Source organism: Anomalospiza imberbis, chromosome 17 (assembly GCF_031753505.1).
Source record: "Anomalospiza imberbis isolate Cuckoo-Finch-1a 21T00152 chromosome 17, ASM3175350v1, whole genome shotgun sequence".
Taxonomy (NCBI): Eukaryota; Metazoa; Chordata; class Aves; order Passeriformes; family Viduidae; genus Anomalospiza; species Anomalospiza imberbis.
In genome coordinates, this window is record NC_089697.1 from 1,529,395 (window position 1) to 1,556,372 (window position 26,978).

The 26,978-nt window shown below is 47.0% G+C and overlaps 1 protein-coding gene across 1 annotated transcript; it reads left to right on the top strand.

Moving 5' to 3' along the window:
* Nucleotides 1-1,181: 1,181 nt before the first annotated feature.
* Nucleotides 1,182-25,248, top strand: AHCY (adenosylhomocysteinase). Its single transcript, XM_068207446.1, has 10 exons — nucleotides 1,182-1,336; nucleotides 2,960-3,150; nucleotides 5,832-5,907; nucleotides 7,642-7,794; nucleotides 12,522-12,634; nucleotides 15,238-15,445; nucleotides 16,239-16,326; nucleotides 17,049-17,166; nucleotides 21,451-21,645; nucleotides 24,666-25,248. Exons 1-10 carry the CDS (start codon nucleotides 1,309-1,311, stop codon nucleotides 24,795-24,797), a joined length of 1,302 nt encoding a protein of 433 aa, XP_068063547.1. The 5' UTR covers nucleotides 1,182-1,308; the 3' UTR covers nucleotides 24,798-25,248.
* Nucleotides 25,249-26,978: the final 1,730 nt, after the last annotated feature.

The following is a 26,978-nucleotide window of genomic DNA, read 5'->3' on the forward strand; positions in this document are numbered from 1 at the left end:
TAATTACCTTTCCCAGGATGGACTGGGAACTAGGGTCTCAGGATAAACTCTGCACTGAGAATTATTTCAAACTTTTCAAAAGAATTCAATGAGAATTTCTGTGTAATTATAAGGAAATCATCACTCTTATGTATTTCACGGGTTAAAGGAGACACGTATAACAGTGTGGCTGGAAAGTTCATCCCAGTTCACAACTGAAGCTTATGAAAAACGTATTTCAGACGTTAGAACAGAAGCAGATGTGCATGTGACCTGCAGGCAAGGCCGAAGCTGGGCTGTGTCTCTTGCGTGTGCAGCAGGCATTGGCTGTGCCAGGGGGCCGGCAGCCCTGCCCAGCACCTGGCAGAGGGCTGCAGGCTAGGGAGGGGAACTGCCTGCAGCCAAGTCCAAGGTCCAGGGTGATAGAACTGCTCATATCTTGGCCCCAGCTCTGCCTGGCATCTCACCAGTTGTATTCTGCCCATTTCCTTGGGTCCTGCTGCAGTGAGGAACCTGTGTGCCCCAGGGTCATACTTCACACTGATCATCTCGTGGGATCCTCTTTGGGAAGTGAGACAGGGAGTGCTGTCTGCTCAGTGTCCATGTGGCGAGGCCTGGCATCAGGAATCAGGGCTGTTCCTGGCACTGCCCTGGGACCTGCTGTGGCTTCATGTAGCTCTGGGTTACAGAATCCCAGAATGGGTGAGGCTGGAAGGGACCACAGTGGGGCTTCTGTTCCCACATCCTGGGTCAAACAGAGCCATCCCACAGCACGGATCTGGAAGTGAGTATCTCCAGTGAAGGAGACTCCATAGCCTCTTACCAATCTGTTCCAGTGAGTGGTCACTTGCAAAATAAAGAAGTTCTTCCTCATGTTCAGGTGGAACTTTCTTTAGGTTCTGCTCATTGCCTCTTATCTCATCGCTGGGTCCCACGGAGCGGAAGCTGGTCCATGCTCTGAGCCATCCCTGCAGACATTTATACACCGGCTCCTTGCTGGCACCGGTAGCGGTGGGTGCAGCGGCCGCCAGAGCCTGCTCGGGCACGGGGCTGAAGCTGCGGCAGAGGCCGTACCGGGGCGCAGGTTCTGGCACGGGCAGGTTCTGCGGACGGGGCAGGTTCTGGGGAGAGCCCAGCGCCGCGGACTCCGTGCCCTCGTTGCTCGCAGAGGAGGCGGGCCCGCGGACGGCCCGGCCCGGAGGAAGCGCCGGCCGGGCCCAGCGCCCAAGCGCAGCCCGGCCCCGCCTCACGCAAGCGGCACCGCCTCTACATAAAGCGAGCCCAGTGCTGCTGCCGCCTCCTCCAGCCCGCCGGCCAGGCAGCTCCACCATGTCAGACCGGCTGCCCTACAAAGTGGGTGAGTGCGAGCCCCGATCAGGCTCCGCCGTGCTCGGCACCTTCCCCGGGCCGGGGCGAGCGCGGTGCGGGAAGCGCGGCCTCGGCGGCCGCAGCGCCGAGCTGAATGCGGCCGCGGGGGGGAGGACGGCGGGTCCTGCCCGCGGCGGAGCCGGGCCTGAGCCCCCTGTGCGCTGGGGGAGCCACCGTGGGGGAAGGGGGCGCGGCGCCGCTGGCTTCTCACTCGCGGCTGTGCCGCTCTCCTGGCCCGGCCGCCCCTTCCCTCCCCCGCTGCTCAGAGCCCTTGGCGGGAACTGGCTTAGCTCCGAAGGTGAAAGTATTTCCCATCCTGGGATCTTTGACTCATGTGCCCTGAAGATTTTGGCGCGTATTTCTGTAGACCTGAAACTGCACAAAGAACCCCGGTTTTTTAAATAGCTGGGTATTTCTTGGAGGCTTCATTCAAAGAACATTAGTGTATAAGGCTCAGATTCATAAATAATTTACCCGGGAGGCTCTGAACCAAAATACTGCAGGATATTTTTAAAGCAGCCCTGTTAAAGCTACCAAGCCCTTAATAGGCGTAAGATTAAACCTCCTCCTCTTGATTTATTTGTTTCTGTGGTCCTTTCTTTGCCTGTTTTCAGTCCCAGTGGTGTATAGGCTGTGCTCCAGTCAGCTTTAACACGTGCAATAGCTTCAGTGGCCCCAGGCTTCGTTCTGCAGCAAAATGCAATTAGCCTGTCTGTATTAAACCCAGCAGTCTTACTCGGAGTTCTGGTGTTCCCCAGTGCTCTAAACAGTCTGTGTTCACGAGGTAGCAAAAAAGCATCTGCCTGTGGTCTAAATGGAAAGGTGAACTTCAAAAATCTCTCAAAGAATCTCAAACCAAGTAAGAAGGACACTGTTGGCCTGTGCTGCAGAGCTGATGCAGCTGGGCATTACCTGCTTGACCCTTGTGTTTTTAAGGCTGGGGTTGGACATCCATGATGAATGCAGTAAGCCTGTCAGAAATCTCTCTTGCTCATTTTTTGCTGGACTTTTCTGCTGTAGATACTTTTTACAAAAGTAGAAGTAGAATGGTAACTAAGATCATTACAGTCACTTAAAATAATTTTTGTGGATCCAAGGAGGATGGGCCAATGGGGAAGGACATGTAGCTTTGCTGTGAGGAGAGGGAGCAAAGCTGGGTTCAGATCCTGGTGCACTCTTAGGGAGCATTCTCACTGTGGGAAGCCACTGCCCTACAGCCAACCCATCCCCACATGCAGGTCAGTACTGTGGAAGTCAGTCCCTATAGGAATTTTGGACTCTTGTGCTGTGTCTGTAAAAAGTGCTTAAGGCTGTGGCTTACTGAAATCATAGACCTCGGGATGTCTGTGCACTAGATCACAGTTGATTTATACCCTCTTGCAGTAGCATACTTGTTTTTTAGAGGGGCTGTTAGGTTTGGTCTAAATTTGTACACCATAGCAAAGAACCAGGAAGTAACTGGAATAGGGTCTGGTTTTTCTGCAGCAGTGTCTCCCAGTTGTTGCTGGGTGTTCAGTTCAGCTGTTGCAGCCAGTGCCTACCCACAAGTGTGTGAACAGATACCAAGGTCTCAGCTATTCAAACTCTGACACCTGTCCTGCTTCTCTTGCAGCTGACATCAGCCTTGCAGACTGGGGTCGCAAGGCCATTGAGATTGCGGAGAATGAGATGCCAGGGCTGATGAAGATGAGGGAGATGTACGCTGCATCCAAGCCCCTGAAAGGTGCCCGCATCGCCGGCTGCCTCCACATGACTGTGCAGACAGCAGTGCTCATAGAGACCCTCATCGTGCTGGGGGCTGAGGTAACGTGGCTCTGAGTTTCTCCCTCAGCTCTTGGGTAACGCTCTGCCAGGTCACTGCTCCTGCTTATGTAACACGTTATGGAATCCTGGCAAATGTCTGTGCTTTTTGGGTGAGGCTGCAATCTCCACGTGGATGGATTGTCTTCTCTCCTTGAGCAAGAAGCTTGTTGCTTGCCCTCAGCACCTCTGGGGTGTGGGGTGTGTGTGTTCCCTGTGGACAAGCTGCAGCTTTGAGTGCCTGTTGTGCCCTGGGCAGTGCCCACAGCTGCTCCCACGCAGCCATGCTGTGTTCGGGCTTGCAGTGCTGTGGCTGTTCATGCTGCAGCTCTAGGGACTGCCTCCAGCACAGATTAGCCTGTATTAAGAACCCTGCTCTGCCCTGGTGAAGTCAGCAAAATCTAATGAAGTTTACTGGGAGCTCATGCTGGCCCTTCAGCTGTACAGGAAAAGAGCAGGGATACACTGTGGCTCAGGGACTGAGGGCTGGGATCTCCACTGAATTTTTTGTGTGACTATGGACCAGTTACTCTCATCATTATTAAAGTCTGAGATACTTAGAAGCCATTTATTGCCTTGTGTCCCATGCCTGACTTGCTGAATGAAGTCCAGACATCACAGCTGAGTGTTTGCTGTACAGGGCATGAGGAGAGCCATGTATCTGAGCACAATCTGCATTGCTTGTGTGCTGAGCAGGGAGCTGACTGGAATTTCGATGGATTGTTAAGTATGTATATGATCCGAAGTTCCTTCTTCCTGCAGTTAGGCTGCCCAGAAGTGCCCTGTGTGGGATCCCTCTCTGGGAACGGTTAAGAATTGAGCAGTGTCATGCTGGTTGAAAGGTGCTGGGAGGAGGAGGAGTTTTCTCTATAGCAGTGAAGGTGTTTCCTCAAAAAGAGGAGGAGATAGGTATGGATGCTGTGCCAGGTCAGCCTGGGCAAGGTACATGCTGCTGTGCAGGTGTTCCCCAGCCTGTTCAGGGCTGTCCTGTGGTTGCAAATGGTGCAGTGCTGAAAGAGAACTTTGTTGGGTACAGTCCTGGCTTTGTTCCAGCCACTCCGTGTGGAACTCCTGTCCCTCCACAAGATTTAAAAGGCAGCAGTAGCCATTGAAATTTGGGAAGCTCCTTGCTGCTCCTGTTGGTTGCTGCATCCCAGTATGTCTGGCCTAGGAGGCAGCTGTGTGCTTAGTAAAACATTGCCAAGCTGCTTAAGCTGAGCATAACACCAGGTCAGTGTTATATGGGATTCATCCAAGTCATTCAGGGAGGTATCTGCAGAGACTTGATTTCTCTAAGATGTGGTTGTACCTTTAAAGGCATGTGCTGCTGTGTTAACTCCTTGTCCTGATGCCTGTGGATTAGTTTAGGCTTTGATTTGAGTTTGGATTCAGCCTTGGTCTACCTGTTCTGTCAGAACTTTGGTGCCAGGGAGGGAGGAATGAAACTGATAAAATCATAGCCCATGTAATAAGGATGTAGCTCATTGCAGCATAGTAACCTTGGTGTCCATTTTTTGGCTGGGTTAGTAAGGATAGAATAAATATTCCATGCTTCATAATTTGTAACAAAAAATAATCCTTTCCATAACCAGTGATGTAAATACTAGGGTCTGAGCCCATCAGGTGTTCCAGTTATTCTAGGCTCTATGTCACTACCACAAGTCTGTATCAAGTCTGAATTGTAAACAGTATATAGGTATTCTGTATACTTTGAATGTCATGACACCTCCTGATGTCTCCTCTGCTGGTATGGGAGGAACTTGCAAAAACCCAGGTGAGGAGGTGCAGTTTTAGGTTATGGATTCTGTTTTCCTGTGCTCCTTCCAGGTGTGTTTTCATGACAAGCGTTGGTAGTGTAGGCTGCTTCCTACTGCACCATTTACTTCAAAATGTCACTTTTTGATCAGGTGGTATGAGTATCTGAAAACAGGCTGGATGATTGTGCCTTATTGCCCTCTCTACTCAAGCTCTGTGACCAGTGAACATGCAAATAGCTGCCAGCCCTGTGGGGAGCAGAGGGTGTGTGGCTCTGGGATGTGGTGCTGTGAGTTGCAGTAGGTGTTCAGATCCTTTTCAGTGCAACTCAGCAACATGCTGTTGCTTTTCTAGGTGCCTGAGCCTAGTTATGAAATCTGAGGAAAACACTTAGCTCAGCTGGAAAAGCTTCCTTGACTGGAACACAGAGTGGGAGGTGGGTGAGCACAATCTTAGAGAATGCCTGGATTGAGTGTAATGTTTTAGCTGCATTTCTGACTCTTGTGAATGCCAGCAGGTGTGTTGCTGCATGTCCATACCCTCAGTGGACACTTGCTATGGGGCTGTTCTGAAAATCTGACCTTTATTCACCAAAACTTCCCAAACCCACCCTGTGGGCACCCTGTGCCTGTTGGGCACCCCTGAAGATCTGGAGTATGCTCTGGCTGTCTGGGAGAGGTGCTTGTGAGAAGGAGGTGGCTGAATGTATGGCACAGCTAAAGCTCATTCACATTTTCTCCATGTGGCATTATTTTCCTTGACTTAGTCAGACTCTCAGTTCTCACCTTATCTTTGCAGAGCTACTGAAAAAGGCAAGAATCTGCACTAATTTCTTTCTGCTCTTGCTCCCTTTTTAAGTCCTGTGTTTGATAGACAGTCCCTGATATCTCAGAACTTTGTTCAGCAAACAAAACTTGGTTGTTTTCCAGGTACAATGGTCAAGCTGCAACATTTTCTCCACTCAGGACCATGCTGCAGCTGCTATTGCAAAAGCTGGTATCCCTGGTAAGTTTTCCATGTTCTGTTTTGGCTGAGTTGGGCTGTACTGCCTGTTCCTGGTAAATCAAACTGTACACATCAAGATCTTCTGAGCAAGCTTGAGGATTGAAATAGCCCATCAGAAGCAGTGGTTTTTACAAACCAGGACATTTGATTCAGGCTGTGTTGCATCAGCCTGTGCACAGGTCTCCCAGCAAAGGCTGCTGTTGGGCTCTATGTTAGATCTCATTAAGATGATGGAATGGGCTGGGTGATGAAATGGAGTGGTGTGTAGGTGTGTGTAGCTGGAGGTGTTTGGTGCTTTCCAGCAAGTTCTGTGCTAAACAGGGATTGGGAAAGGTAAGGGACCTGCCATGTACCCTGTCACAGTGGCGGGGTCAATACCCAAGATATTTTTAGGCTAGTATTAGCCCAGCTGTGTTACTGCCTAATATCTCTTAAGTGCTGATCAGGATGCTACTGTCATGTTCCAATAAGGAGCAATTCCTCATGTATCAGTATAAATACCTGAAGCTGTCTGCTGTGTAATTCAGCTGAATGAAATGTAATCCTCAGTGCTGGGAACTGAGCCCAGCTGTTGGCAGTGGCTAAATTTGGTTTCTGGCAGTCTGTTTTGGGAGGGATCTCTCATTTCTATTATAATTAATTATTGCCACAGGTCTTTCCCTAACTCTGGCACATTCTTTGGCAACAAAGTGATCCCTTCATCAGTTCCTTTGGCACTACCAGCGTCAGGCATTGCCTCTGATGTGAGATGTCAGAGGGCCACATGGGATTCTTTAGACTTTGGGTTGTCTTCCTCACTGCTTTCAACACCCAAAACTCAACTGAAGAGCCATTTACAGGTTGAGTGTTGGTCAAAGTGTGTGACCATTGCCCTTTGTATCCTTATTTGTGGAACTTGCTCTTTTTGTTAATATTGCACTTCACATACTGAATTTATGAGACCCTGAAGGAATGCTGGTCCTTTGGCTTCAATATGAGATCCTAACACACATTACTACAGAATAGGCAATTGCATGATTGTCTCTTCATGGCTTAAGGTCAGTTTTCTGTGTAAACACTGAAAACATGACAATTTAGCCAAATGTTGGGGTGTGTAAATAATGTGCCCAATACATATTTGAGTGGCTGAGTACTTCTGAGGATTGAGTATAGCGTGAAGACAGTACAGATGCCTGGAAAGAAACACATCCTAGTGGATGCAAATACCAGTGGTGGCAGCCTGTTGCTGCAGCTGTACTGACATAGAAATACACCCTAATTAGAGCAGATGAGGCATCTCAGCTTGGATTTTAGTGCTAGGCTAGAGACTAGAACTTAAACTCAGAGTTGCTGAAGAGTTTATATTCTGCTGCTTAGCTCATGCTGAAGTCTGATCCCTCTTTTCTGCTGTGCTAGAAAATGCTGTGGTTGTGTTTTCATTTATCTGTATCCATTATGTCCGAGTGGGGTGCTGTGGACGTGAGTCTGCTTTAGTTTGCTTTGTCTTCTCCTTTTTAACATGGAAGAAGAATAAGGAGAACAACAAAGTCTCAAAATTGTGATCATGTTTGATGCCTGGAAGAGTGATTATTCTGAGGCCTGTTTTTCAGTGCAAATGTCTTTGCTGGCCTGCAGGCACAGATAATCATCTGTCTGTCAGCTGCTACTGGGAGCTGCTGATGAAATCTTCCTTTGGCTGCTTCACTACATGCTGAGTAAGAAACTGGCTAATGGTTTGTGTTTGTTCCCATGCAGTGTTTGCCTGGAAAGGGGAGACAGATGAGGAATACTTGTGGTGCATTGAGCAGACCCTGTACTTCAAGGATGGGCAGCCCCTCAACATGATTCTGGATGATGGTGGAGATCTTACCAACCTAGTTCATACCAAATACCCACAGCTGCTGAAAGGTGACATGTGTTTTGTTTTGGCAGGCACAGTTCTGCCTGGGAGGCTGTTTGGGTGGGGGTGTTTCTGCAGGATTTCGCTGCTGGTGTAAAAAGGGTTGGGGGAAGAGGGACAGGCATGTGCAAACAGGCTGTGAAAATTCCTTACAGTTCAAGACCAGAATCTCTTACCTGCAGGAGCTGTTTCCACCTCTGCTCTGTAGCTGTAGTGACCTGTCCTGGCCAAACTTCACTGTGCCCATTACCTGAGAATGACCACTTAGTTCTGCTGTCATGCCAAAAGTTTCCTGGAAGAGGGCTGTGTTCTAGAGCTGCTCAATGTCTGTTTGCAATTAACAGTTTTACATTAATGCATTTCTTACCCATCATCTTAGTGCAGTTCTGCATGAAGTCATGACCACCTGTAGCCTTCTGTGGAGAAGGAATGGTTTTCTACCTTAAATACTTATTCAGTTTGTCAGTAAAGATGCTGATGGAGTCAGGAACTCTTGGTTTGATTTGCCTTCAGTGCAAGTTAGTAAAACTGATCAGTGTAGTGTTGCTCGCCTGTGTTTATGTAAAAAAATTATGTGAAGGACGTGACCAGGCTGATCTGTGCCTGGTGAGTATGACACTCTCCTTAGCTCTGCCAGTGTCCATCAGCTGTGCTGCAGCAAGACATGTGCCCGGGGTTGTTAAAGGGCACGTTTGGTGTGGGATGTGAAGGAATTTGGGTGGTGATACAGTGGGGTATGTTGGTGCTTTTGTAGAGGGGAGGTTGGTGTAGAAGCCTGCTGGATCAGCTCTCCTCTGACTTGTGCTCTGCTTTAGTAGGAAGATAGGAGGAAAATATCTGAAGGTGGCAGGCTGTGAATAGGGCTGTTTGTAGGGAGTCTGAGGTTCTGCTTCTCATCCATGTGCTGCTGCAGGTAGGGGCACCAGAAAGAGGGAAAGTTTCTCTGTGACAAGCTTCACTTTGTCCTTCCTCAGCCGGATGTCACCCCTAATCCAACACTCAACATCTTCGTGTTATTATTTAAACTGTGATGAAAAATTTTCATTGGTCTTTGCTCACCTTCTCTTCCATCAATGGTCTTGTGCTTCCTGGGTTGCCTCTTTGTGATATGCGTGACCTCTCACTTTTCCCATGTTTCATGCCCAGGAATACAATTGGTCATCCCTCTCTGTCTTCCCGGTGTTGTTAGAGGCCAAAGAAAGTATTCCCGTGTTCATTCTCTGTTTTGCAGGGTTGTTTCCCTACCATGTACACCTTGGTTGATGTCTGTTCCCAGAGGTACTTGAGCTGAGCTCCTTGCACACTTTCAGCCCTCCTGTTGTCATTCTTTCTCCTCTCCAGCCCTTTTCACCTTCTTGCTGGTCTTGTGCTCCTGGTGGATAAGGCACCAGTATACTACAGTGCAGTAGGACAATGGCTCTTAACTGTCTCATGTCTTGGCATACATATGTAGCCTGCCTCTGATAAAAAACATCCCTGGCTGGGTTTGCTTCCTAAATTCATAGAAATTACTCTTCCTCTGGGGTTTTAAAGAATCTAGGGAGGATGCAATACCTGTCAGTGTTTCCCTTCCCAAAATGTGTGGCTGTCTGCATTGGCTGCAGTTGAAAAGCTTCTTGCAACAGGTCAGTAAATTAAGACTGATCTCTGTAGAGGATGACAAATTTGATCTGTTTTACCTTCCAGTCAATTGCTCCTTGGAAACAGAAAAACTTCCAGAATGGGACTCACAGAGTAGAGTCTTGATCTCCTTAATCTGAGATCTGTGCTTAGTCCTTTGCTGCAAAGTCTGTTTAAATGAAGCAGTGTAGCATCCAATTTTGGTATCTTACAGAGGCTAATATATCCTAAGGTCTTGTTGGCAAATCTGACCTCTGTGGAGGTGGAACGAGAGTGACCTTGGCAGAGCATGCACAGTATGTGGATTGTGAGCATGGGAGACATTTTGGCATGAGGCAGCTGAAAATGCCATTTGCCATTTAAAGGCTGGATAAGTTTTCTGGGCTAATTTCAGAGGAAATTGTCTTCCATGCTTCAGCTGCTTCTAATTTAAATAGTTTGGTCCTAGTGTGCAGCTAACAGTTGACAGTAGTATTCCTTCAACTAGGAGATGTATTAAATGTGTGTGTGGAACTGCTCAGTAAGCTTCCTCTCTCCTGAAGTGTGCCTGCAGTTAGAGGGCAGAATGGCCTTTGTACTATTGGCTTATTCCATTAAGCCCAATGCCCTTAATACCAAGATAAATAAAGGAAGAAAAGGGGAAAACAAGAACTGACCAATGGGGAAAGTGATCTGTGCAGAGGAGGTCTCTGGCATCTGTGCAAAAGACCTGTGTGGGGAAGACTGGCTTATTTGTGATTCATTGACCAGACTTGCTCATTCCTCAGGTGACAAATACAGGTCTGAGCATTTAGCAAGGTTGTGTTCAATTTAATTCAAACTTGTCCTTGCTGCAAGCCCTTCTCTGCTCTCCAGTCACTTGGGCATTGACCATGAGTGGTGTAGGCAGCACATGGGGCAGCTGCAGAGTGGTTTAGACCAGCTGTGAATGGCACCAGGGGCACGGATGGGGTGCCTCCAGGGTAGGGAACCTGTTGGCATATGGGATCTAAGGTCTGCTTAGTGCTGTGGAAAGGCAATCTGCTAAGCTCAGGACTCTCATCTGGAGAGCATTTGAAGGATGAGTGTGTCTCTTTATTTGCCAGATACACAAGAAGAGAAGAGGGCAGGTTTGAACTGGAGGTTCCTGCTGTGACCTCCAAAAGCTTTTCTTTAAGGAGATGACTGTCCATGATCCAGCCAGTTGTTCTGGAAAGTGATGCTTTTGGGAGACTGTCTACACATCCTCCATTTCAGTGCACAAGGCTGCACTGTGAACTTTAAACTCTCCTTTTTCCTTTAAGCAAGCCCCAAATATGCCAAAGCCTGAATGCATTCCCTCAGCAGGTGATCATCAGGGGAGTGGGGCTGTCGAGGGCTTTGTGGTGAGGATCAGTCAGCCAAATCACAGAATGTTTTGGGTTGGGAGGGACATTTTTTAAAGGCTATCTAGTCCAACCTGCCTGCAATGGGCAGGACATCTTCAACTCAGGTTGCACAGAGCCCTTTGAACATTCCCAGGGATGGGACATAGAGCACTTCTCAGGGCAGCCTATTCCACCCTAATTGTAAAAAAAAAAAAAAAGCTATCATATATCTAGTCGGAATCACCCTCTTTCAATTTAAAACCATTCCCCCTTGTCCTGTTGCAACAGGCCATGCTAAACATCTCGTAAGCCCACTTCAAGTATTAAAAAGCTGCAGTGACCTCTCTGGAGCCTTCTCCAGTTAATCAGCCTTTTCCCTTCTAATGCTGTTGGTCTCCTTTCCTTCATGTGCTACAGAATGGTCGGGGGAGCATCAGGAAGGTCTCATGGCTTAGTCTCAGGCTCCACTGGGGAATCTGTCTTTTCTGTTGTGAAAACCATATTGAATTGCTCTCAGAGTTTCCTGCCTGGGCTTGGACCAGCTCACAGCTGGATTTTTTGAGGAGTAAGGATGGATTTAGACCAGACTTGGCATCTGTAAGTGAGCAGTGCCCTGGAGCCAGAAGGACCAGTTGTGTCATGGGTGGCATCACCAGCTGGTCAAGGGAGGGGATTGGCCTGCCCTGCTCTGGGCCTGGGCCAGCCTCACCTTGAATATTGTGTAGTTTTGGTCACCACAATATAATAAAGATGTTAAATTATTAAAGAGGGTCCAAAGGAGGGACACAAGGATGGTGAAGGACCTTGAGGGGAAGCCATTTGAGGAGTGGCTGAGGTGTTCAGCTGAAGGAGACTGAGGGGAGAGCTCATTGCAGTTACAACTTCCTTGCGAGGGGAGGAGAAGAGGAAGACACTGATCTCTGATGACCAGTGACAGGATTCCAGGGAATGGCTGGCACTGCCCACGGCCCCGGGGCTGCCAGAGCTCCAGGAGCGTTGGGACAGCGCTGCCAGGGGTGTCCAGGGTGGGGCTGTTGGGTGTCTGTGCAGGGCTGGGGCTGGGCTGGGCGATCCTGGGGGTCCCTCCCAGTCCAGGACAGTCCGTGCGGCCTGGGCCGAGGGGCGCCGCGGGCTGCCAGCAGAGGGCGCTGCGGCGCCGCGGAGCGCGGCCGGGCCGGTGACGGTGACGGTGCCGAGGCCGATCCCGGCCCCGATCCCGTCCCCCCCGGCCCCGGGCCCCGATCCCGTCCCCCCCGGCCCCGGGCCCCGATCCCGTCCCCCCCGGCCCCGGGCCCCGATCCCGTCCCCCCCGGCCCCGGGCCCCGATCCCGTCCCCCCCGGCCCCGGGCCCCGATCCCGTCCATCCGGCCCCGGGCCCCGATCCCGTCCCCCCCGGCCCCGGGCCCCGATCCCGTCCCCCCGGGCCCCGATCCCGGGCCCCGATCCCGGCCCCGGGCCCCGATCCCGTCCCCCGGGCAAATCAACCCCCGAGGGGCTGCGGCAAAGCACCCGGCTGCCTTCCCCGGGAGCCGGGCTGCTGCAGCCTGCTAGGGAGCCTGGCGGGCACAGCACCGTCAGGTGTGGAGGTGTGTGGCTCTGAAGCGCGTCCTCTGGGGTTTCTGCAGTTGTTGGAGGCTTTTCATCTCTTCCTTGCTCTCTGCCAAGGAATTGTTTAACTTAAGGCTCGTGGGGATGCTCCTAGCACCTGGATGGCCTGATTTGCACAGCATTGACTCCAGCTAAGGTGAATACTTTTACTCTTCCGACAGGAATTAGAGGTATTTCAGAAGAGACAACCACTGGGGTTCACAACCTGTACAAGATGAAGGCCAATGGGACCCTGAAAGTGCCAGCTATCAATGTGAATGACTCTGTCACCAAGGTAATACAGACCTTCTTACTAGCTCCCTGACCGGCTTGGTGTTGGGATGTTGTCATTCCCGTGAAAGTATTCCTTCTCTTGCTGAGCTTCTCCTGATCTGGTTCTGAACAGAGATTTCCACCATATCCTAAAAGTGAGCCCTTGATGTCACTGTAAATGCCCTGTTGACAGGACATCAAGGGGTTTTTTTCTAAGGACATCCATTCTTCTGCTGTTTTATAATGTGAACACACTTTTGGAGATCATGACTCCTGGGCACAGGCAGTACCTGTGGCAAGAAGCCTGTCCTCACTCCAAGTAGCTTAAAGCCCTCAGGCAGGTGTCAGATACCTGCTGGAAAAGAGAGTGTGACCTCCTTGAGCTTGTGCTGGTAAAGGTTGCTTGGTCAGCCTGTGGCTGAGCTCTGTGAGCAGCAGATGCAAAGGAGAGGGCGGGAGGCAGATTTTTATCCCTTGCTTAGCTTTAGTACTGCTTCCAAGATAAACCCTGGTGACTTGAGAATGAAGTGGAATGTTTTTTAAAGGGTGGTGGTGCTTTTTGGCTGCAGATGAATCATAGTGGGAATTAAAGGTGCACTAAAGGTTTATGCATCTTGATGTTTTTTAAATCTAGTTACTGACTCTATTTCAAGTTCCCATACAGACGTTATCCTGTTGGGGTGGCAGTTCTCATGTTTGGCCTGCCTTCTCTGCAGTTTGCTGTCTCCTTTCTGCTCGCTAAGATGCACCTGACACTTACTTTATAGGTAGTGGGCTGGAATCCACTTAATGTTGAAAGAAGTTCTTCACATCCTTTTCACCCAGATTTGTGCCACTTGCATAATAATTATTAATACTGATCAGTAGATTTGGAAATTCAGATGATTCTAACAAAGCCTCTTGGGGGGATTTAGGATTCTAATGCCAAGCAAGTGCTTGTTTTCAAGTACTGTTTGGAATTTATACAGTACAAGATTTGTACTAACCACAGTTACAGATCTCTGTGTATATGTGCAACTGAGCTGACAAATTCTGCTCTCCCAGTTTGATATTTCCAGTTGGTGCCAAGTTCCTGTGCTAACATTTGGAGAGAGAAGGCAGGCATGCAGCCAGCTCTGTTCTTCCCCTCTGCCACTCACATTTATTTTGGTTGGGGCAGATGTCTGCATCCAACACTGCTGTCTTACCTGCATAGGAATGCACAGACACCTGGAAGGCTTTGACTGCAGTTGGGGGATTTGGTGATGAGGAATCAAATCTGACCATGCTGTTTTCCTCCATGCTGCAAGGAAAAATCTGCAGGACTAGGAAAGAGGGATCCCAACTGGCACTAGCTCTAGAATTTGAAGGATTGGTAACACAATTTTCTCATATATTCATGGCAGCTATGCCTCTGGTAATGGTTATAGGCACTGAGCGAGGAACTTCTGGATCTGAGGTATAATTGTTACACTTCGGCCAGTTTCTGCCATGGGCAGTTTATCCCATTTTTATTCATACTTACAAGAACTGCAGGTGGTGTGGGTGTGCCTTCCACTAGACCAGATTGCTGCCTCTGGTAATTTAATTTTAGGATTGCCTGTAGCAGACAGTGCTGTGTTAAGTAAAAGTGAGAAGAATTGGTGCCTTAAGGCTATAGAAAGCCAGGACAGGCTTTGACACCAGAATTTTGCTGTGAATAGAGACTTTTTAGCTCAACATTAGTAGCCAGCTTCTTTAAAAAATTCTTGGTCTCCTAATTCCTAAGATAATCAAATCTGTTTGTACAGCCCCTCCTCCTGGTCAAAACAAAAGGTTCCAGAAGAAGAAGGAGCATTACAAAAATCAGCACAACAAGGTGTGTTTGAGTTTAGGAAGGTGTTTAAGGGGTGAGGTAATATTTGATGTCTGACTTAGCTGGGCACTTGTGATTGGAGGATCTGGCTGTTAATGTCAGTGTTACAGTAGGAGGATGTTGTGTGATGGGGCATTAGGAGACGAAATCCAGGGGGTCCTGGTTGCAGTGACCATTTTTGTGAATGGCTGCTTGCTGAATTTTTCCAAGTCTGAGCAATAGTGAGTGACAGTGTTAGGGTAACTTGACAGTGTTAGGGTAACTCTTCAGGGGAGAAGATGTAATTTGGATCTTCTGGGGCTGCAAGAACCAGTTGCTCCTGATTGGTGTGGGCAGCTTGCTGCTCTGCAGGCTGGATGTGTCTTGCAAAGATAAGATGATGTGCTGCTGGTGTGTTTTGCCTTCCTGTGGCACTTGGTTCAGTTCATTGTCTGATAAACAGCAGCAGGGAACTGGTGAACATCTGGTTTAGGAGCTCAGACCTACATTAGTGTGAAAGACACTCAGGTTACCTCTATCAAGTTTTTAGCAAGTCCAGGCCCTGGTCAGTTGATACAGTGTATATGTACTTATGAAATGCTTCTCACCATGTTGAAGCCATGTCTGATATAACTCCATAGATTGAAACTGGATAAATAAAAACATCGAACCAGGGTGTCTGCTTCCTGTCCCTCATGGTGGTTCAAAAGTGACTCTTGTAGTACTTGCACTTAAGTCCATTTTCTTTCTTTAAGGAAATTCCACTTGAGTAGCTTTCATCTGTTCTGAAACTGTTCCATTTTCTCCCTCAGAGCAAGTTTGATAACCTTTATGGCTGCAGAGAGTCCCTCATCGATGGCATCAAGCGTGCCACAGATGTCATGATTGCTGGGAAGGTGGCAGTGGTGGCAGGATATGGCGACGTGGGCAAGGGCTGTGCCCAGGCCCTGCGGAGCTTCGGGGCCAGAGTCATCATCACCGAAATCGATCCCATCAACGCGCTCCAGGCAGCCATGGAAGGTGGGAGCTGAGCAGAGCAGGAATTGGGGCATCTGACAGGGTCTCTGCATGTCAGTGTAGGGCAGTAAATGAGAGCTGGCCAAGAAAGGTTCCTTGGGTTTCAGCTGTCCCTGCTGAGGTACAGTTGAATCCAGTTTAACTGTAGGAATTCTTTCCTTGCAGTTAGAGAAGGAGTATGTTACTAGAGGCCTTGAAGGTGTGATTGGAATCAAGGATTCAGAGACCATGTTGGGGGTAGGGCTTGAGGGATTGTCCTCAAGTTGTGCAGTTCTAATCTCCAGTGCGGGGGGTAAGGCTTGACTGGAATTAAAACATTAAAAAACACCTTAGGCTTGATAGGTTCTTTTGAAGAGCAATGCCATGCTCTCTGTCTCTCCAGCTGAGCTCAGGGTATTCTCTGGAGCTGTTCTCTTCTGTGTGCACCTCATGTAATTGTGCCTCTTGGTACAAGTTTATCCCATTTCTGTTCATACCTGCCAAAAACTGCAGGTGTTGTCGGGGCACTTCTTTTGCAAATTCGACCCCCTGAATCCAATCTGAGTGCTGTACCAGACTATACCTTTGGACACTGCACAGATCCACAGATTTGGAAAGGGTTGAGGGATGGATGGTTTTTCTACCTTGTTGGTGTTTAGCAAGACCAGTATCCTACTACTTTGCATCATTTCTAGGCCAGGCGTGGGCAGAAACATTTGACTCATTCTTTCTCTGTACTCTTCTACTTCTAGTATTGTGTCCCAATTGTTAATAAATATTGGTGGTTGTGTAGAGAAGTAATGTTTTCTCTTTTCAGGTTATGAAGTTACAACCATGGAGGAGGCCTGCAAAGAGGGCAACATCTTTGTCACCACCACTGGCTGCACTGACATTGTGCAGGGCAGGTACGGCCAAGACACTTGCTTTATTGAAAGCATGCCTGTACAGTTAGATTTCTTTTTTTAAATACAGCCATAACCTGTCAGCAGTTAGTACGCAGTCTGACTCCTGGACATCAGAATTTAGCATGAATTTAATGAGAAATTAAGTCTTCGGTCAGTTTGGTTGGATGTTGCCACATTGCAGTTGTTCCTGGCTTATGGTATGTAATGATGGAGAAACAAAAGCTCAGATCTCAGTTTATAGCCCCAGCTCCACACAGACTCCTTCCTTTCTTTGCCATGATGACTGTACATGTTGTAATGGAAGATCACATTAGGTGGGAGGACGTGTAAAAATGCTGGGAACTTCAAAGAAAGTTTCCATTTAGAAAATTATTTCTTCTCTGTAAGAGAAAAAATACTTTTCATTAAGAAAATTATTTCTTCTCTGTAAGAAGGAGAATAACTGCAGATATTTGTTTTGAGCAATTAAAAAAATGTATTACTTTCCATACTGGGAAAATACTTTCTCTCCAGTAAGTTCTTACATCCTTAGGAAATGTCCTTCCCCAGAAGCTTGAAAGTCTTTTCCAGTAGACTTGCCATGCCTGGAGGGGTTACCTGCCACACCTTGTGAGAGTCAATGCAGTTACTGAACTGGGCACTTGTCAGGGCTGTAGTTTGGAGCATCTGCTGAGGGGGAAAACTGTGGATTAACTTTTGATACAACTTTTTTTCTTTTGCAGGCACTTTGAGCAGATGAAGGATGATGCCATAGTGTGTAATATTGGCCATTTTGATGTGGAAGTTGATGCCAAGTGGCTGAATGACAATGCAGTGGAGGCAGTGAATATCAAACCTCAGGTGAGGCAGCCTTTCCGCAGGCTCTCCTGCTGGAAAAAAACAGTAGCTACTCAGTGTCCATTTCTAGAGAGTATTTCTCTTCAGTTTCTTTGGTGTTTCTAGCTTTGTTGGAAGCCACTGTTGCTCTGGTCAGAATGCAGATTCTGCTAACCTGGAACAAGCTGCACATGATAGTCTTGGGCTGGCATGAAAGAAATTGTTTCCAGCCAGTGCCCAAGTCCCTCAGGGTGATCTCTGGGGAGAGGTGCCTGGTATGGGTACATCTTTCTCCATGTGTTCCCACTTCCTTGAGAGACAGGAGCCTACCCTTAGTGCTGGTTGTAGAGACAATTAATGGCATCAAGTCCGTTCAGCTTTGATGTTTGGGGCATGGGCAGGGGGTATGCGAATATGTTTGCTTCGATAGCCCTGAGCTGAAAACAATGCTGTAGCTCAGCTTCCAAAAGCAAAGTAGATGAGAAATACAGAGCAGACCATTAGACACCCTATAAAACTTAGGAGCAGAGCCCATAAATTGCCTGGTACCTGACCTGAATCTCCTCTTGTGGAGCTGTTTGCTCATGAACTGCTCTGCAACAGAACAGTTGTAGTCCTAAGGGAATCTCAATGGAATGACTTTGGGGATTCTGTCAAGGTTTGAAAACATTCACACCTCTTTGTTTTCAAAATGTGGTGTGTTTTTTTAATCTACTCTGAAATTGAAGCTTCAGGAAAGCCTATCTGGAGCTCTGCCAAACTTGGAGTTCTCTTCCAGAACTTGGTGGTTTTGTTTTAGAAACCTGTGTGGGCAGACCAGGCAGGATGTTTTACCCTTGCTCAGCTTGCGTGCCCACCACGTATTTGCGTTAAGCCATGGCTGTAGCTACACAAGGAAAATCAGAATCTGAAAGTGTCAGCTTTTCAACTGTGTGCCTTAAAGCAGAGGAACAAAATGGAACAAGATCGAAACTGGTTTGTGACACCAGCATTGAGGGAGAACATCGCATAAAGCAAACCAGGCTTTATCTGACTTGGTGTGGGACTTCTGCTTACATTTTGAAGAGGGAGTGCCCTTGCTGATAGCAGGATTTTGGGACAGGTTTTGTACTTTTTAATAACACCACACCCAAACATACCTCTCAGATTTCCATCTGCCCTTCCAGTAACCCTTTTCATAACTCCCCTGTGGCTTATTGACCACCTACATCAAAGTCTTACTAAGCACTTGTGAAATTTATGTTGGGACACTTTGCATGGCCTTAAGCAGGTCTGGAGTTATGCCCTCAAGTTCTCACTGTGTTCAGGTTTGGTCTTGCCTATGGCCTTAGTGGAGCTGACTCTGCTCAGCAGCTCTTCTCCTAGAGGAGCCCACAGGTACCTGCCTACTTTCTGCTAGCTCAGGTTGTTTTAAAACTAAACCTTGGACTGATTGAAGAATAAACACTGTTGAAGATTAATTGGGTGCTAATATGGCACCGAACAGAGGCAGTAAATCCCTTTTTAAATGCTTTGCTTTGAGGAGCCAGTCTGGCATGGATGACAGAGTGCAGTAAGGTGCAGTGTGGTCCCAGGTATGAAAATTGTAACAAGTTTCTGGTTTAAAAAAAAATTAAAATTACTTTTTGAAAAGGATGGAATTGGGGTCAAGGATTGTCCATATGGATTAATGCTGAAGAAATCTAACTTTCTAAACATTCCGATTTTTACTAAAACCTGGCAGCTTCTTTTCTGTATCCTGAACCAGAGAGGGCAACATAGTACAAGAGCAAAAATCCCTTTCTATGAGGAACATCTCTCTTGATGAGAGGATTAATGCCAGGCCTGAGGGTGGTTAACTTCAGCTGGAGGTACAAAGTAATTGAGGCTCTGTCCAGCATGAAAGTTTCAGTACCAGTGCTGGGCTGATGTAAGAGATGTTTAATACTTTAATAAGACAAATATCTTACCGTGCCATTGTGACTGATGTGTTGCTTTCAGAGGGCAGGTAAGGAGGAAATAGGTTTATTGCTGAAAAGCTGGCAGGTTGGTTTGCCTCTGGGTTTGCACTGCAGCCCTGCTCAGCTGTGTTTGAGTATCAGAGACTGACCTGCAGCACAAACTCAACTCGAGAGGGCAAGGAAAGGTCAAGGTCAATGAACTTTGGCTTGTAAATTATTCCTATGTAATGTGAAGGGAAGTGCAAAGCAGCCAGAAGGTCCAGAGCCAAACAAATTCCAATGGGGAAAAGGAGGAAGCATTTGTCTAAGTGCGGAGAGGAACTTATTGCTTGGATGATTTGAATTCTACTTCTGGAGCAATTTATTGAGCTTATGAATCAGCCTGTTTTATCTGCCTGTATATGAGATGTGTTTTCACAGTACTGACTTAAGCCTCTGCTGGTACCACTGCTATTTTGTATTTATTTCTGTGCATTAATTTTACATTTTCTGTGTTCCCCTGCACATTGAATGACTCCTGTCAGCACAGGTTGCTGAAGGTGTGGGGTTCTGTGCACAAGCCATCAGCTGTCCAGGGGCAAGTTGTGTGGATATTATGTAAGGATATAAGATTTTGACATCTAAACCACCCAATGGAGACTTCAAAACTGAAATGTTTCTTTAGCTGCTCAGCTATCTTTTAGTAGTTCACTCTGTAAATGCAATGTTTGTTATAAGTAATACTGTAGCTGTTCTCTGGATTTTTCATGTTCTGCTTGCCATCTGGTTCCTTCTTTTGTTACTTCGTCCCATAATCTTGTGATGGTCCATGTGGTGTTTTTCGGGTGGACTGAGCACTGTCACTGCTGGTCCACAATGGAGAATTGGCATCCAAAATAACAACTGCAGCTGCTCAGGGGGGATCATTCTTATCCTACCTGCTGAGTGCTTTTGGGAAGGAGAAATCAAGACTAATTTAGGGCTGCTCTTTGAGGTGGTTACTGCCTGCATGTGTTGTGCTGAAATCATAATAATCTGTCATGTGAACCTAAGCAGAAAATGGTGCTGTGATTGACGCATAGCTGGGACAGGCAGGTGGAGGCACACACCTGCTCTGAAGGCAAAATACCTGTTATAGAAAACATGGTTTGTGTTGGTTTGCTCTTGGCATCTCTGCTGAAGTCCTGCACAAGGATGTTTTTTCAGAAGAGGCTATGGTTACAATTACAGCTTCATCACATGTGGCTTTTAACTTACAGGCCAAAGCTTTAAGAACAAAATTGGAAATTGTGTTTTACTTAATATTAAATAACATTTAGCCTCTGAAGTTTAAATACAGTTGTGAGGAAGAACCCTTTTAGGTCTGTCACAGTTGCTCTGCTGTGCTAGCAGAAGATAAATGGTCTGAAGCGTTAGGTTTTGTCCAAGTTGGTTGCTGATTATGTTTTAATATTTCCAAAGTGCTCTACTCCCAAATGCTTGTATGACGTGAGCAACAAATAACAGTTAATACTGAATATTCTTGCAATTTATGGGCCATGTTGGTGTTTCATTATTGCTTTAATTTTGTAACCTCCTCTAGGGTGAAGGCAGGGCAGGGAGGAGCTAATGAGAGGTGGAAAGGAGAAGCAGAGTTAAGTTTAACATTGCAGGAGTCCAGTCTGGCCCAGGCAGTTGGGGCACATGCTAAGTGACATTATCTCCTGAGTTTTGTGGGACAGTGACATTATCTGTCTCCTGAGTTGTGTGGGACTCTCACAGCTGAGGCCCTGTCTCCTTAGCCCATCTGAGCCTGGATTCTGTGTGCAGAGTCCTGCTGTCCCTGGGGTGGCTTGCAGAGGATCATGCCTCTGGTCGCCAAGAGGTACACCAAGCAGGGTACACCAGGAGCCAGGACAGCTGTTTATTGTATGTATTGGGCTTGCAGAGGTGAGAACAGTTCCAGGGGACCCTCAGCAGGCTGAGGGCTCTGGCTGCTACCCTGTGTTAGGATGCCAAGGCTCTGGACTGCTGCATGCAGAGATGTTCCCTCTTCCCTGTCACCACACACCAGTTGTGACCAGTGGGTGAAGATGAACTGGGATTTATTTACTACTAGCAGCACATGCCCATCACAGCTGGCTGGGACTACAGGCATGTGGAAAAGCCAGGAGAGTTGGAGAGCTGGTTGAATAAATTGGAGAGCTGGTTGAATAAATTGGAGAGCTGGTTAAGTACGAAGCAGATGCCAAGATGTGTGTGCTGTGAAGCCCAGAGTTCCTGCAGGCTTTGCAAACACCCGGGATGGAGAGGGGGTGGTGTGTGTAATAGCTGAATTGCTGAGGGGCAGAGAGGCCCCCCGAGCCCCCAGGCTTGCCCTGTGTCTGATGTGGCCCTGCTGCTCCCACAGGTGGATCGCTACACGCTGCGCAACGGCCGCCACATCATCCTGCTGGCCGAGGGCCGCCTGGTCAACCTGGGCTGTGCCATGGGCCACCCCAGCTTCGTCATGAGCAACTCCTTCACCAACCAGGTCCTGGCACAGATCGAGCTCTGGACCCACAGTGACAGATATGCTGTGGGGGTCCACTTCCTGCCAAAGAAGGTGAGTGACAGCCACACAAAGGTGCTGGTAAGGAAGACAACTTCAGGTGTGGCTTTGTTGGTGCTTGAACTCATTTTCCTGCTGAAGGCTTTTGTTGCAAAGTGGTTCTGTCCTTCAGAGGATGTTTGGCTTTGGGCGTGCTGGGTGTGAATGAGCTGTTCTTTTGTGTGCAAGACTGGGACTTGTCTCTCCTGTGACAGAACATCCAGGCACTTCTTGACTTCTTTAAGGTGCTGGGAAGCCCTGTGCTGCCTCAGGGTAGTTGGAGAGCTTCTACCAACCAGCTTGTTCCTTCTACAAACCTGTCCAGTGGGTCAGTGTAGTGGGTAGACTGAATCCCTTTTACTGTGGTTGATAGAGTCCTAATTCCATTTGCACCTGAGAGAGCTTATCACAATCTGGTCTTAATAATTTCTCAAAATATTAATGACAGATTCCCTCAGATTTCCCTTTAAACTTACCTCTGCATTCTTTGTTCTTGGAAAAGTCTGGATCATGTCACAGCTTGTATATTCCTTTCAGAAAACTAACATGGTTTTAATTTTCCAAAACAAGCCTGAGAATTTGAGATGGTTCATGGAAAAAGATGCTGGAGTTAAATCCCACTGCTTTTGGAGCGCAACCAGGTGTGAGAGTAAATGTGAAAATACTTTCCATTTGGGAAGTAGAATGTGTATGTTTGGGCTTACCAATGAGGTGTTTCCTGAAGAACTTAAGTTTACAAACTCATCAGTTAAGGATCAAGCAAAGCATACCAGAAATGCAGTGTAGGAGTGGATCAGCAAACTGCCACATAATTGTCTTCAAAGGAACAGTCTTATTGATAGTTCTCTTGGAAATGAGATCCCAGTGTTGCTGATAAAATGTGACTTCATCCTCTCACTAAATAACAATTTTTAGTAAGCATATTTGAACTGGAAGTACACAGAAATGAGAAGTAATGCCCAAAGCATTTAAATATGAATTTGCCTGTTAAGGGAACATATGGCAGTGATCTCCTCAGGTTCATGCACTGTGACAAAACACTTTTGACCCTCTGTGCCTCACAGAGTGCTTTATTCAAAGAATAAAGCAGTCACCGTGACAGAACCAACAAAAGAGTTTTCTGTGATAATTTTCTGGGTTAATGCCTTTCCTTGTTCTGTGCAATTGCTTTGAGGTCCAAATGTAAGACTTAACAATTACCAAGTACCTTACACTGCAGTTTTTTTGACTGCAAGAATATTGCTTTGAGGTCCAAATGTAAGACTTAACAATTATCAAGTACCTTACACTGCAAGTTTCTTTGACTGCAAGAATATTGCTTTGATTGGCCATTACAAACGTGCACACATTTCTGCAACGTGTTCCTGGAAATCCAGGAAAACTCTTGTCTCTATGTTCTTGGCACCAAATCTGTCCTGCTTAGCTTTGATTTTAAGGTGAGAATGTCTGCTTACCTTTGTCTGAATTTGTGTGTCTCTATGTCTAAGTCTTCAAGTCCCCAAGCTGAAGCAGCTGTGAAACAATTGATCCCCGCTGCTGCTTGGAAACCTCATCTGGGAATTGTCAGAGACTCAGTTCTTTTTCAAGTGGGTGGAATCTGTCTTAAATTCACTGGAGATACACCTGTGAAAACTTCACACTTCAGTCTAATCAACCACATGAGAATACAATTTCTGACCCTCAATTTTTTTGTTTCATAACATCCTGACAGGATATACTAGGCTTAAATACTTGTTTCCCTTCTAAACACAGACCTTCCCCTTAGGTTTTATTTCTTTCATCATTTACCTGACTCTTTGGTGGATTTCATGGTTCACTGCCACCATTTCAACCATTTCTGATTTTTGTCTTGTCACCTTTGGCTGTCCTGGTTCCCAGGAGGCAGCTCCACAGTGGTCACTGTGAGCAGGTTGAGCTGCAGTGAGTTACACTCTGTGCAGATGGAGCTTTTTACCTGGTTCATGGCATGGGATTACTTCAGAGTAGTGCCTTTGTTACTGCAGGCCTTGGGAGGGGGGAAATGCAGGACTAGTTTTTGAATCATTTAGGCCCTGGTTCACACAAGCTGCAGGTTTGGCCCTTGATTTGTTGATCTACTGCCCTTCAGTTATATTGCAGTCTTTCATGTCTACTTAACTAATATGAGGGAAATATTGCTGGTCTTCTCTGTGCTGCTGGGATTTAGACTTACCTTGTTTCTGTATTCTCTGCAATGATTGCTTGGTTTTTGCAGGAATTACAAATGGCCACACTTGTCCTTGATCCCTGCTTGTGCTGTCCTTTCTACCTCTGAATATCCCCTGTGGCTGTACACAGCAGCTTGGTCAGCATCCTCCTGTTTGTTTTCTGACCCTCCTATACCTGCTCCTGGAGCACTTAACTGTCTTATAACTTTATACATTTTTCAGTTTCTTGAGTTAGCACATCTGCCTGACACCTCTGGGATAGAGAAATTATATCAACCTTTCTGTGCTTGTGTCTTACAGCCCACCTTGGTTCTATTCTTCATGAAGATAGTGCCAGTGGATACAAGTAATCTTGCTGAATTGGAGATTCTGGAATGAGTTTCATTGTTCATGTGCCCCTAAGATGGGATATCTGGAGAGGGCAGGAATTTTTTTCCAGTGTTAGGACTTACATAATATTGTAGGATGACAGTGTAGTATGTCCGGGTGTTTTTGTTGTGGAAATTGGGGCTTTATCATTTTACCAAACTGGATATTCTTTTATCTGAGGAGTTTGATCTCTGTTCTTTGCTTGCTGGATGGATGTGAATATGTGAGATTGAATCGGGTTTGTATATAAAATTGTGTCTCACTTAACCTGACTCCCTCAAAAGGACAAGGCTCTTCCATGTGAGTGCAGGTCTGTGCTCAGACAGGTGTGAGGTATGTTGGCAGGAAAAAAGCTGTCAGTGTAAGTCCTCCTTGTTGCTGCTGTTGATTTCCACATATTCGTTTTTCCCTCTGGACTGTGACTTCTTGAACTAATAGAACTCTCTTCTAATGTTCTTATCTCAATGTTTTGTTTTCCAGCTGGATGAAGCTGTGGCTGCTGCTCATCTGGACAAGCTGAGTGTGAAGCTGACGAAGCTGAGTGACAAACAAGCCAAATACCTGGGCTTGTCCAGAGATGGGCCCTTCAAGCCAGACCACTACAGATACTGAGCCGGTGGCACTACCCAAAGACCAAAGTGCAGGGATACAACATTGCAAAGCTCTTGTGTGTGCTGGTCTTCTGAGGACAAGCCTTTTGCCATTTTCCTCTCAGTGCTGCACAACCCCTCCCCTTACCAGGGAGCCTTCAGGGCCCTGTCAGTGGATGAGGATCACTGACTCCTGGAATTAGAATTGGTTACTTAGTTAATGTCACAATGAAAAGGATCCTATGCACCTTTTGTTGGTTTGTAATGCTGCAGTAAGGGGAGCAGGACAGAAGGTGGCTAAATGAGAATGTGTAGTCTTGCCACACAAGTGGCTGACAGCTTTGAACAGGCTCACCATGAGGTGGGGAACGGTTTCTGCAGGGAGATGCTTTTGCCATGCCCTGCTCCAATCAGGTAAATCCCAGTAGGAGACTGGCAGTGTCAGGCCCTCTCCACAGCAGTGCCCTGGTAAAGTGCATATTGTGAAATGGGAGGATATGGGTTGCTTGTCTCCTTGCTGTTAAAGCAACTCAGCCTCCTGTTCAGAGATTAGAGCTGGAGCTTTTTCCTGGGTTAATTTACTCCAGTGGTTTTGGTCAGAGCCAAGACCATTTTGTGCTTCTGCTATACCAGCTTGAGGAGGGGTGAGGCAAGAGAGACTTTTAGCAGCCTTCAAGAGTGTTGTGAGCAGCTGAGGAGCCACTGAGGGGATCACTGGGTTTAGGGGCCTTGTTCAATCCTCTGCAGACACCAGCAGCACACTGCTACCCCCAACTTGATTTCTCTGAGTTGTCATGTCTGCTGTATCATGTTCGTCACTGACTTCAAGTGCTTTTATTAAAGATCTGACTGTGGCCTGACTGGTTTTGTGCAGTGAGATGTTTGGGGTTTGCCATGGGATATTTACATTTGTGTGATCTTTAAGTTACTGAAAATATTTAATGTACCCACATGGGGTGTCCTCAAGGCAAAAGCCCTTGATGTGGCTGCTCTGCATCTTGTGCTGGGGCTGGGAAAAGCTTCTTCTCAGGAAATATTTGAAGGGCTAAATCTTAAGGATGGTCATTGCCCACACAGAATTACCTCCATATGCCATGGAAGCTCTTTCTTGCCACTGTCCTCTTCAGTCCAGCATTGCACTGCAGAACACCTCTGTTTCTGGATGTAAGAAGGTAAAAGGTTTGGAATGATGTTACAAAGTGCTTGAAATTCTCAGATTCATGCCAAAACCTCAGTAACCAGTTGGAACAGATGCTCTGGAGTGTAAAGTGTTGGAGGAGGAAACAGATGAGTAAACAAGATGTTGCTCAGTGTTCAGCTTTTTTCATAGTTTTGTTTTGCATTGACCTCTAAAAAGCACCAATTTGAACTGAATTAGGATCCCACAGGGGCACCATGAATGACTCCATAATCATTTATGGTGATTGTCCTTCAAGAGACACAGCAGTTGAGAACACATCTAAATGTAGGTGATGTGCACCTTGTGCTTGTGGCACAGAGTTACAATGGTGGGAAGTGTCACTGTGGTAGAACAAGTGCAGTAGGAGAATAAGGACTGCTGCTATCCTTATTCCTTAGTTTCCACTACTTGAGCTTTGGCTTCTCAACCCATTTCACAGCTGAAATCTGCTATGCTGAAGTGTAAGGCTGTAATTCTGCTCTTGGATCATGGGTTCTTAAAATTCAATTAGGAAGGGCCACCTGGAGGTCTTTGGTTCATTCCTGTCCTCATACCAGGGCCATGCTGAGATGAAGTTGCCCAGGAGAGTTTCAGTTGTCTTGGGTCAGATCACATCATCTCCTTAGGCTTCTCTCCCAGAATGTGACCACCTTCTGGTGAAAGTATTTTTCTGTACATTTAACTGGCATTTCCTGTGTTACAACCTGTGCTGGCTGCTTCATTTTCTCCCTGTGTGCCTCTGGGAAGGGGCTAGTTCCATCTTCACTACATTCATGATTCCATAGACAAATCAGGGAAGTGCCCAGAGCAGCTCTAAAAAGATCTCATCTGCTTTGCAAGGCCCTGGCCAGGGCATTAAAGTACCACTGTGAGAGCAAGAATTGTCCAGTGACTTCTAGCACAGCATATTCATTAACCAAACTGATGAAAATCTGATTTGCTGCTGAAAATCCACTACTGTGAACAAGTTAGCAGTGTGAGATTATAATGGTTTGATAAAATGCAGAATTTATATTTGGAATA

Bases quoted from the DNA above. Each gene is read 5' to 3' on its own strand.
- AHCY (XM_068207446.1), top strand. From the start codon at position 1,309: ATGTCAGACCGGCTGCCCTACAAAGTGG. The intron at 16,327-17,048 runs GTACGGCCAAGA...TTTCTTTTGCAG, and splicing joins ACTGACATTGTGCAGGGCAG to GCACTTTGAGCAGATGAAGG. The intron at 21,646-24,665 runs GTGAGTGACAGC...TTTGTTTTCCAG, and splicing joins TCCACTTCCTGCCAAAGAAG to CTGGATGAAGCTGTGGCTGC.